The sequence below is a fragment of the Marmota marmota genome, unplaced genomic scaffold (assembly GCF_001458135.2).
Source record: "Marmota marmota marmota unplaced genomic scaffold, marMar, whole genome shotgun sequence".
Taxonomy (NCBI): Eukaryota; Metazoa; Chordata; class Mammalia; order Rodentia; family Sciuridae; genus Marmota; species Marmota marmota.
In genome coordinates, this window is record NW_026000037.1 from 53,302,027 (window position 1) to 53,313,897 (window position 11,871).

Below are 11,871 nucleotides of genomic sequence, written 5' to 3' on the forward strand. Positions count from 1 at the left end.
TTTTATAATTTTGTCAAAATTAATCCTAGTGTGTGTAAAACTGAAAAGAAATAATAAAAAGAGAAAAAGAATAAACGAGAGAAAAGATTTAAAAATTAGACTAGTTTAGGATATAGCTCTAATGTGGAGGAGCATATCAGTAATATAACTTTTAAGTTTCTTCTCAGATTCTAATTCTATATAATTGGTAGTTCCTTAATTATTCTAGAGTTGTTTGTAAACTTTATGAATTATAATTCTGTTTGTTTATTTATTATCATGAACCAATAGCTAATGAGTGACCTTATGAATCAGTCATCACTAATTCTGCATGGATTAAGCAATCACTAATTTACCTCATTTGTTTTTACTGTAAATCTGTATTGCCTTTTAAACAGAAACATTATCCTCACTCTAGTGATCATGCTCAAATATTATGTTATGTGTTCTTCAAAGGCCTGCTTCAAAGCTTTCCCTGAGTCTTAACTTAGAACTTCTTTTTCTTTTCTAAATGTCAAAAGCATTATCTTCTAACCTCATGCTTTCACTTTTCACTTCTTCCTCATCTGATTTTTTTGTGTACCATTTCACTATATTCTAATAAACTCTAAACATAAATTATACCTAAAATAACTAAATAGAACATTTCTTTTTCACAGAGGAGGTATAGAAATATTGAATAAATAACTTGATGAGAGCCCAAGGAATCCCTACCCTTTGTGTATACTTGAATACATAATAAATGTTTAAATCACTTGTGATAATTAGCTTTAGTCTGGCAAGTTTTCACCACTTATCTCTTTCAGTTATTCACTATTTTATGTTGAAATTGTGTGAGAAGAAATACACAAACAAATCTTGCTATACAAAATTGCAAATTATGCTCAGAAGAGACAAAGAAAATATGTATCTTATTGCATAGTAAAAGATTTGCAAGCCTATATAAAACTAGAAAATTTATTTACCACTATAACTTGAGGATGATCAAGAATTACAGAATGGTAGTTCATGGTGTGTGTGTGCGTGTGTGTGTGCGTGTGCGCGCGTGTGTGTGTGTGTCGTAAAGGTCTAAAGTATATATTTCATAATTCACCTTATATTTTTGGCATACTGACCTGATGAACATAGTTTTCTATTCTGAAATGTAACCCCTTCTCTTTTTTTTTCATGAAAATTGCAAAGACAAAAGTAATTCAATGGTTTCTTCATCCACTGGGAATAAAGGTACCTACCATATAGCTGTTAATGTACCCTATCTCCTGTGATACCTAATGAGTGAATTGATAATAAGAATACCATTGAGACATGCCAATGGTGGATTTGAAAATTGAGGTTAGTGGCTCATGGAAAAGCATCTTATCCCAATTTTTTCCAGCTCATAAGCTTGAAGGTATTTACCAACCAGTATAAGGAAGAAAGAAAACAGATTCAAGCAAGAAAATATTAACTGGAAAGATAGGAAGGTTCCTCTGTAAAGCAGATGCTACAGACCAGTGACTGACAAACATTTTCTGTAAAGGGCCAAATAATAAATATTTGGGGCTCTATATGACATAAGATCTCTATGGTAATCACTCAACTCTGCCATTATAGTATAAAAGCAGCCATTGGTATAATGTGAATGAATGAACATGTCCATGTTTCAATAAAACTTTATTTATAGACACCAAAATTAAATTTTATATAATGTACCTGTGTCATAAAATATTACTCTCCTTTTCTTTTCTTTTTTCTTTCTTTCTTTCTTTTTCTTTTTCTCTCTCTCTCTCTCTCTTTTTTTTTTTTTTTTTTTTGATCACTTAAAGCTATAAAGATCCTTCGTATCTCACAGGATCATATTAAAGCATGGGAATGACTTTGGCCTATAAGCCATAGTTTGCTGATCTTTGCTACAGATGCTAGATTTTTGTTGCTATAAGTGGTGAAACCAGTCTTCTCATTTGCTTTAGTTCATTATACCTTCATTTTTGTTATTGTTAACATAATTATGCACTATTTACTAGTGTAGCTTTTTATCTGAAAAGGCTTCATATCTTTTAAGAGACATGAAATCACAGATTTGAATCACATGACACCACTATCAAAAAGAAAGAATAAAGTAGGAACTTTGCATACAATGAACAAGGGTTGATTTTGAGAAATATAAAAAATGGAGATTTTTCCAGGAAAACTAAAACAATATTTTGTTTCCTGTTCTCACTTATATTAAAATCATCTGTATTTATTATAATGAATAATTTTAGATCCAGCTAGCTTTAAAGTCATAAAAATAACAGATTGTATTATTATCAAATAATTTCAATAGAGAATAGTAAATCTGTAAACATCTGTTACATACCACTAGGTTTCCAATCACCATGACCATCATGTAAACAATAAGGCACATGGCTTGACCAGCAACCTCCATACAGTCCCACATGGTCTCTATCCACTCTCCACACAGCACACGGAACACAATCAGGAAGGAGTGGAAGAAGTCATTCATATGCCAGCGTGGGAGTGTGCAGTCTTCATTGATCTTGCAAACACATTCTTTGTAGCTCTTACCAAAGAGCTGCATGCCAACCACAGCAAAAATGAAGACAATGATGGCCAACACCAAGGTGAGGTTTCCCAGCGCCCCCACGGAATTGCCAATGATCTTTATTAGCATATTCAGTGTGGGCCAGGATTTTGCCAACTTGAAGACACGGAGCTAAAAGTAAATATAAATTTTAACATTATAATTATAAAAATTTCAATGTTTCCATTTTTGACTTTTGTCCTAAATTTAAAGTCGACTTTAGTCCTGTAAGATTGTCATTATTATCTGATTAAAATCGGTTATTCCTTTTTTTCATTTTCATCTCTTTTCAATCTTTCTGTTCTTTTGTTACACTTGGCAGAATATAGCTACAACACACATTACAAAGTGTGCAATTTTAGTTCAGGATTGAAATAGAAGTTTATTCATGTTGTTAGGTATTATTTCTTTTATAACTGATAATTTAACCTTAATTTTATTTTATAATACCTTTATAATTTTCCCCAAGCTGATATTGGGAAAAAGCCTAGCATATTAGGAAAAATATGTTTTCAAAAGTCTCTTTTTGTTTTCATATCAATCAATTATTTGGGGAACAGTGAATTAATCTTTAATTACCAAATCCATAAACATAGGAACACATTATGGATGAAATATTTAAACTTCCCATTGTGAAATAAATTATTTTTCTACTAGGTAAAAAAAAAATGTTTCTATTATAGTAGCATATGCTTCAAATTAAAATTAATCATATCATCAAGATCCTAAAATTAAAACATTCACATGGTTTTAGCTCTTTAACTGTACTTGTTAATGAATGGACTCGGGGGAAAAAGTACAGTTTACTAAATATTTAGAGCAAATTTTGCTTGTGACTCAAGACCTGAAAGCTTTAAATAATAATAATTAAGAGCCAAAAACATTCCTTCATTGCAGAGTATAAGGGTAAGGTTAGTTTATATTTACCAGTCTGAATGATCGCAGAACTGATAATCCTTCCACATCTGATAGAAAAAGTTCTACTAAACTTAAAGTCACAATGAGGCTGTCAAAAATATTCCAGCCTACTTGGAAATATTCATATGGATCCATGGCAATTAGTTTTAAAACCATTTCAGCTGCAAAAATTCCAGTGAAGACCTAAGTAAGAAATATATTTCTGTCATTTTTAGATGGCATGGAATAACACAATGATGATAATGCCTGTTTGCTTAGCATTGATTGTTCCAGACAATGTGCTACACACTTTACAAATGAATATTATTATCTCATTTAATTCTCTAAACGAAGTGTCACTCTTCTTTTACCTCCCATAAAAGTATCAAAGGGTTAAAAAGATCCATGCTGTCAAATTTTATCAGCATGACATAGCATTTTGGAAGAGCACATTAAAATTCCAGAGAAGTAAAAGCTTTCACATTTAACATAGTCACTCTTTGCAAATAAGTTCATGTGGGGTCACGAGGTGTTTGGAAGAAGATAAAAAAGAATCATGGATTGACACTGACATTTTGAGCCAAGCTTTCTTCTAATCTGACTATTCTTACAGCCAAGAAGAACATGTTGACTCACTCTCGAAAGATTTATCAGTAGGAGAGAAAAAAATAATTAACTGACACTGTGGCAGCTAAAGTTAGACATCCTAAATTTTGATAAAAGGGCATTGCAAAACATAATTGATTCCTGACACTGGTATCAAAGGCCTCACTTGAAGTGGTAATGGTGAAAAGCTTGCTTATGAATCATTCAGGTACACTTTGACTAAAAGAATCAGACCAAAGATGGTTCAAAGGGAAACATCTAGGTCAATAAATGCTTGAGACAATTGTAAAACAATGTAGCACAAAGAGATTAGCAGGGATCAAATGAAGTTGGGATTGTGATAACAGAAAGAAGATAGGGTGAATGTCTTTTGAGTTCACAGTGATGTCGCCAACTCAGGGAAAAAGTATGGATTTGCATGATCTAGACCTCCATGAACAAGAAAAAGTAGGAGAGCAGAATACTAATTCATGGAGTTAAAGTTTTTAACTATTAGACAAAGTTCAAATGATTTGATCAAGGTCATATAATTAGTATGTCACACAATCAGGATCAAATCCAGGTCTTTGGAATTCCAAAGTCCCAGATACTTCACCACAATTATGTCAAACTAATGTATCCACAGTAAAAATAAATAAAGAAAGAAAGAAAAAGAAGAAGAAGAAGGAGAAGGAGAAGGAGAAGGAGACGGAGAAGGAGAAGAAGAAGAAGGAGAAGAAGAAAAGAAAAAAAAGTGGACTGTGCACTAAAAAGGAAGATGCAATGTTAGTAAAAATAAAGTATCAAAATGTCAGTGTTGACAGACATTCTGGCAGGCAAAGACCACTATTAACTTCCTAAATGATGACAAGCATGTAAATAATATTGTTATTTATAGAACTCAAGACTATTGCAAAATTATTTGAAAATAATAACTATAACCAGAAACTTGACCCTGCACATTTATTCATAAGGGTAAATTCTAGGTATGTATAATTATCCAGCTACAGACCCGCTGACTTAAAGAAAAAGAAAAGAAATGGCAACGCTGAAAACTCACGAGAATAGCTATGGATATAGAAAACACTATAAGAGACTCACCAAATTTCCTACAGTGAGCACATGTTTGAATTCTTCAGTCATTGGGTGGTGCTCCATAGCCATAAATAATGTGTTTAAAACTATGCAAATGGTAATTGTAAGATCTACAAAAGGATCCATTACAATGAAATAGATAAACTTTTTGAATTTTATCCAATAGGGAGAGCAATTCCAGATCAAAAATGTGTGTGCAAATCTGTACCACCAAGGTGGACATTTCTGTCTGGACTCTTCAAGTTCTGGGAGAAAGAAACAATAGAGAACATGCAGTCAGTCATTTGTCTATTTATCGGTAACCAGATAAACATCAGTAATACACAGTAATATTCAAACAAGGCTTGTGGCTTAGACTTTGCATAACAGTGCTGTGTTACATGTATATTCCACCAATATACATATGTATTCTTATGTCTTTAATCTCATGGCAATAGTAAGAAAATTCTATACTCTTCAGAAAACCTTTTGCTAGTATATAAGTGAAAACAATCCCCAAACAAGAGAATGGAAATAAGTGAAGGAGGGACCCACAAAACAGACATTTTACCCCATTAACTCCTTCACTTTTCTCCATAAATTTACAGGATAGTTAAAAACTTAGGGGTCATGTTGGGAGTGTGGGGGGTGAAGTGTTAGCCAATGGAAAGGTGGAATCTGGGGCATAATGTGGTGGGAGAGGGTGGGAGCCGGCACATTTTTAATGTTACCCTTTGACTCTCTTTGCTTATCATATGAGATAAATTCAGAGAATAAAAGTAGTTTATAAGATTATATAGTAAAAAAATCACACAGTTCTGGGATAATTTGGCTTTCGGCATCAATCGTCATTAAGTTATTTATCTTTGAAAAGTTATTTCACCCAATGTTCATTCTTAATCACAAATAATGTAATCCATTTTTTAAGAACATAAGAATAACTCTATCGGTTTCCCTTGATTATCTTTGTGATTGTTCAAAGCCATTTTATATCCTTTGAGTTCTTCCTAAGAATATCTTGTACCTATTTAGAGGTGACCAGGATTTACATTAATTTTATTTGAGAATCTGTACTGTAAAGAGCCTATTATCACATACCTTCTACAGTGTTGGTCAATATGCTTGCTCTGCTCATTGCTCTTTGTCTTAGATGGGGATCATTTAGCATATCCTCTGAAAGGAAATAAGAACTGGAACGTCTTTTTTTGTGTATTTGATTAGTTGTTCCCTAAAAAAAAAAGAATGCTTAATTAGAGTCTTAAGAATAGAATTCTAATAAAGTATAGGTATAAAATTAAATCTGGCTTAGGTAGCTATAGTAAATAAAAGTAAAGACTAGATTGCTGGCTCAAATTATGGCTCTGCAGCTTTCTGGCTCTCAATCACAAGGGTCATTTACTTAACTCTCCATTTAATCATGGGCAAATGAGGATCCTACCAGTACTTGCCCCATGTTCCTGTTAATGAGGGTTGAAGGAATTATAACTCAAGTATATAAGTAAAACAAAACTTGATTTTACTGTAGGATGATGTCCATCTCTCTATCCTCTTGAGTATGCAATTTATTTAGATTTTTTTTTTTTTTTTTTACCAACGGAGAATCCTACAGGAAAGCAGCGATACAAAGTTGGTGGTGGCATGCCTATGATGGGGTAGAACCTCAATATTCTCTGATAACTTTCTCTGACTGTTCTTTTGAGCATTAACAAATGTGACTGTAATGACTGTCTCTTACCAACAAGATGGGCACCTCACGAACTGAGCCCAGCATATAATGTTGAATGACTCAACTTGAAAAGGACCCTGAAGACTTATGAAAACTATAATAAAAGGGAGAATATAAGCTCCATCTGAAGCAGGTGACCAGTTCATCTCTAAAACACATTGCCATGCAGAAATATGAGCTCAGACACACAGGGTATGTTCACTTTTAAGTGAAAATGTCTGATGTTTTAAGTATGGCAACTAAATCAAACTGAAAAAATCTACAATAGTTTGGTATAGGCCAATAATACACACACTCACACATACATGCTAACACACACACATATACACAAACAACCATACAACTCTATATTCATCATCTGTTTTATATGATATGTGAAATATATTTCACAAACATATATATATATATATGTATATATATGTTTATATAGTTCATATAACATATAGTCCTTGAGTCATAAAGTTATATGGTTGTATAGCCATAATCCTGTGTATACATGCATCAAAACAGACATACAGGAATAAATATGTATATGTGTGTATGTATACACAAAGGCAGATACATAATAGCTGGAGGTGACTTAATACAGCTCTCTCTATAACCACATTTTCTGTGCTATAATCTCTAAATTACTGACATTCCAGAAGCAGAAAAAAATTTCACCCAACTCAAACAGGATTTTGTTGGATTAAACAAATTCTTTTTCATGTAGAAATGTCTGAAGTATAGAGATTATATTATTTGCAAAACAGTGCTTTCATCTAAACTGTTATGTTAGGCCACATATTTATGCTGATTTCATTTATGATTCATCTAGTTTTGCAGTTTTAGCTTTAAGATTCATTGAGGTATCATTTTTCCCCCCTGTGGTAAAAATAAGCTCTTAAATGAAAACACTTCATTTAAAAATGTGAAATAATCTTCAAATCTCATATAAATTACATTTTATAGATTATATACATAATTGAAAAATAAAATATAACAAAAATATAATAAAATATAACATATAAATTTAACATGCTCAGCTGATAAGAACACCTTGATAGAAAGGATGAAGCTGTATCAAGCAAGCAGAGAGGTCGCACAAGACCCAAGAGCACATGCATTCAGTCAAACTGAAACGTATGTGTGGCCATGGCTTTGATGGAACTTTACTCTCATGTGAAATACTGCATGGTCTGCAAATGAGAATGTATTATATGTTTGAAGCTTGCTACACTAGTAAAAGCCATTGCTGACATTTGTGATGCAGTACAACATAGTGAATGAGCTAAAGAAGTTTCCTGAACTTCCAGGAACCAGAAGGATCTCACCTTCAAGCCTAATTAGATACTTTCATCTAACCACTCAGTGACTCTGAAACTAGTTGTAATATACTAGTTTTGTGTTTGTTTGAATCAATATGTTTTGGGTATTTTGTCAATATTCCAGACACATATTTTTAAAAGTGAAAATAGTATGGTTAAATTTATGTAGAGGAATGAAGCATAGACATTCTGAATTATTTGCAAGACAAGAAGCCCACTGTCCTAGAGAGTCAGTGGAGCTTGGTGGTGAAGAGCACAGACAGCCTGTTTAGACTTCAGAACTCTCGTTGGCTGGGTGAGGGCAGGGAAACTGCTTGACTTCCCTGTGCCTCAATTTTCCCATGTAAAAACAGTAATAGTAATATATCATGACATAGAGTTGTTGTCAATCCTAAATATGCATTTGCTGCTATTTTTATTCTTAACAGCTCAAATAAGAACCCGTGCTATAAGGTACATATTAAGTAGTAACCTAAAAAAGAGGGTAAAAAGTGGCAAATAATTCAAATTTCTTTACAGAAATGGGACCGATTATCAACTAATAATACCAGCATTCTCAACATATTTTCTGTGCTGCTACATATAACTTTTATCAATTGTTATTTAAAGGGATGATTTATAATCTTCAATTATAACATCAAGAGATAAGTACCATTTGTCAAAAATGGGATGTAAATTATGTTTTGAAATAAATTCCTACAACATATAATATGAGGATTAAATTAATTAAATTAAAGGTGTGTTTCTATGGAGAAAGTGTTGCAAAAATGCAGAGCCATTCACAGGCCAGAGAGAAGGCCCCTCCAGCAGAGACACTGATTGATGCAGGAATAAGGCTCAGCCATGCCTGAGCTATGGAAAAAGTCCTTACGCTGTCGTCAGAAGTTGCCTTATCTATTATCACCTCTGGCAGAAGCTGTCCATTGGGGAGCATGAGGGCTGAGGGTCCATCAACCAGGGAAACCACACCATTGCAGTCCACGGCACTGTGCTTCATCCCGTTCACCGGCAGCCGTGGGGGGGACCTACTGGCTTGGCTGATGTTACTGCTGCGTCGCTCCTGAGGCCTGTGGGGCACGAACAGGGAGCCCCGTCTGCTCTCATTGTCTCCAAAAATGCTGTGCTCATCATCAGCAAATTCAGTCTCAGATCCTATATCTTTTCCTCGGCCCTTGAAACTGAAAAGACTTGTTCTGCTGCTGCGCCTTCCAGAAAACAAGGAGCCACGGATGCTGAGTGGTGACTACAGAAACAAAATAAAAGATGACATGTATCTCAGAGTGCCTACAGAGAGCAGTGTTCTTCATGAATCTGCCACTGAACCCACTGGCCCAGAGAGCAAGTGACTTGGTGCTGGTTTAAAGGAAATATGTTTAAAAGCAAAGCAATTCAACCAGAAGACAAATTCTCCCCAGAAAAGGATGAAGGAATTTGAATAGTTCATTCTTTAGGAGCAGATAAATTGTATAACACTCTACTATTATGTCTTACAGTACCCTTTCCAGTCTTTACGCACCATTCATTTTGCTATACAGACATGTCACTTAAAACATGTTGTATTGATACCTGTCATTTCATTTTTCATGTCTCCACCCCTAAGTGCTTAATGTCAAAGTCCCGTGCTGTGTGCTTCTCTGCATTATGTTGCTGCAACTCAACCTTATGCACTGACAGCCCAGGTAAGGTGTGTTGAAAAGGTACTTTTATCAGCAGTGAATTTACAAATTCATGAAATGTTAGAAGTTAAAAAAAAAAAAAAAAAGGCATTCATGACCAAAGTGGCAGTGGGCAAACTGATATGAATCACGTCCAAGATAAACTATTTCCACAACCCAAAACTGAATGGAAATTCTTTGGACGTATCAGGTTCAATAAGCATTAATGCTTGCTATATAAAGGGCAAAGGGGCAGGCACTGTTAACAACGAGTATGACAAGGTCTTTGCCTTGAAACTAATAGTCCAAATGACACTTATCATATCTCTTTTTATTGACATTATATGAGTTCAAGTTCCATCTCACCACTTAGATTATGAAATCCTTGAAGGTAAGGAATCATTTTTATTTATATCTGACAGAGTATTACAGACTTCAATGGTAGATGCTGGAAATTTTAAGTAAAGGGAAAGATAAAGAAGATAGTAATTCTGGCTGAGGCACTGAGGAGCAGACTGGGAGAAGTGGAGAGGAGAGGAACATGTGTATGACAAGGGGCACCTGAGCAAGGGGTAAAGAACCAGTGGTGCTATGATAGGAGGAACAAAGCAGAAAATGACTTCAGTTAGAGAAAGCCATGTGTGCTAAGTACTAAAGACCTAAAAGTACTGAGACTGCAGGAAAGAGTGAGCCCCAGACTGGTGGATTGAGGGTGTGGGGAAAGGAAGGCTGGAGGACAAAGCCGATCCCAGCTCAGGCATGGTTAAGGCGTGGATCTTGTTCTATGCTCAGTGGTTATTCAACAGGAGATGATTGATTTTTCTCTCCTTCCTTCCTTCCTCCCTCCCTCCCTCCCTTCCTTTTCTTTCCAAGCTTGGCAAAGGGACAACTAGATTTTCATTTTACCAAAAGTGATTTGGGGATAGCGGGAAAGGTCAAGAATAATAGAAGGAATAGAAGCAATGATTCATCTTGGAGGTTTATGCAGAATTGAAGGCAAGAGGGCCTGAGATATGATGGTTTCAGTAGAAAAATGAAAGAGGGAAAGAAAAATTCACCCAAGCAGAGTTAACAGACTGTGAAGTAATAGCTGATGAAGCTGTGGGGAGAGCATGTCAAAGGTGTCTACAGTTACAAACTGAGAGCTTGATAATCTGGTAATATCATAACCAGATGATTAAAGTGGTGAAAAAAGAGAAGCTAGTTAGTGATCAGTTTTAAAATCAACAAGTTATTTTAAAAAATAGACTAAATAGAACTATAAAAGTTAACCTATAATGTAAATAGTTTCTTCCTTTTTTCCGTGGTTCTCAGAAATATTTTGTTTAATAAAATTTGATTATTGTTGGGTATGGTGGTGTACTATTGTAATCCTGGAGAGCTGGGAGGCTGAGGCAGGAGGATCACAAGTTCAAAGCAACACTGGGCAACTTGGTGAAACTCTGTCTCAAAATAAAAAGGGTTGGGGGTGTAGCTAAGTGGTAGAGGATCCCTGGGTTCAATCCCCAGCATAACAAAAAAAAAAAAATGAGATAGAGAAAAAGGAAAGAATATTAGATCACTAAAGAAGTTAAGACAATCAAAAATGAACAAGTTAGAAAGCTGAATGTCTGATTTCTTTCATAAATGTCCAGTGATAGATAGGACTTTACTTAAACATCCCAAATAAACCACTCAAATTCCTCTCCTCATGGCCCTTACTCCAGCACATAGCACTGTACTCCACCTCCCCATCCAGCTCTGATGACACAATCAAGCAGTTTGGGCACTACCTGATTAGGGGTGGACAGTCTCTTCTCATGTGTCCGTCTATGACCTTCCACACCAAGGTGGACACTTTTCCTTCTGATGCTCTCCTCTGATCCTGATTTGGACAGCTTCTCATCATCTCCTTTTTCCTCCCCACTGGAGAGCTTCTTTTGATTCTTTTTCCTTCTTCTGTTTCTTCTTTCTTTAGCACTTTTCGAGCTCAGTCTGGATGTTTCAGACGAACTCTCTGAGAGGCCCATAATTCTGCTTCGCCCGATACTTGTATATTCAGCTGCTGCCACTGCTATTGCCTGTTGGGCCCAGACATTACACGTG

General features: G+C 35.0%; 1 protein-coding gene and 1 long non-coding RNA gene across 7 annotated transcripts in view; one reads left to right on the forward strand and one right to left on the reverse strand.

Moving 5' to 3' along the window:
• LOC125619422 overlaps positions 1-11,871 on the forward strand; it is a 144,264-nt gene that overhangs the window by 91,364 nt on the left and 41,029 nt on the right. The window lies entirely within an intron of this gene.
• Positions 1-11,871, reverse strand: part of Scn9a (sodium voltage-gated channel alpha subunit 9) — an 86,236-nt gene that overhangs the window by 52,160 nt on the left and 22,205 nt on the right. The window contains exons 10-15 of one of the 2 annotated variants that reach the window (XM_015478980.2): positions 11,559-11,846; positions 9,036-9,374; positions 6,197-6,326; positions 5,126-5,364; positions 3,470-3,643; positions 2,318-2,674 (exon numbers count right to left, since the gene is read on the reverse strand). In XM_015478980.2, the coding sequence (XP_015334466.1) occupies positions 2,318-2,674; positions 3,470-3,643; positions 5,126-5,364; positions 6,197-6,326; positions 9,036-9,374; positions 11,559-11,846 (1,527 nt within the window). Of the gene's footprint in view, positions 1-2,317; positions 2,675-3,469; positions 3,644-5,125; positions 5,365-6,196; positions 6,327-9,002; positions 9,375-11,558; positions 11,847-11,871 lie in introns of both variants that reach the window. The other variant, XM_015478979.2, reaches the window with a different exon arrangement.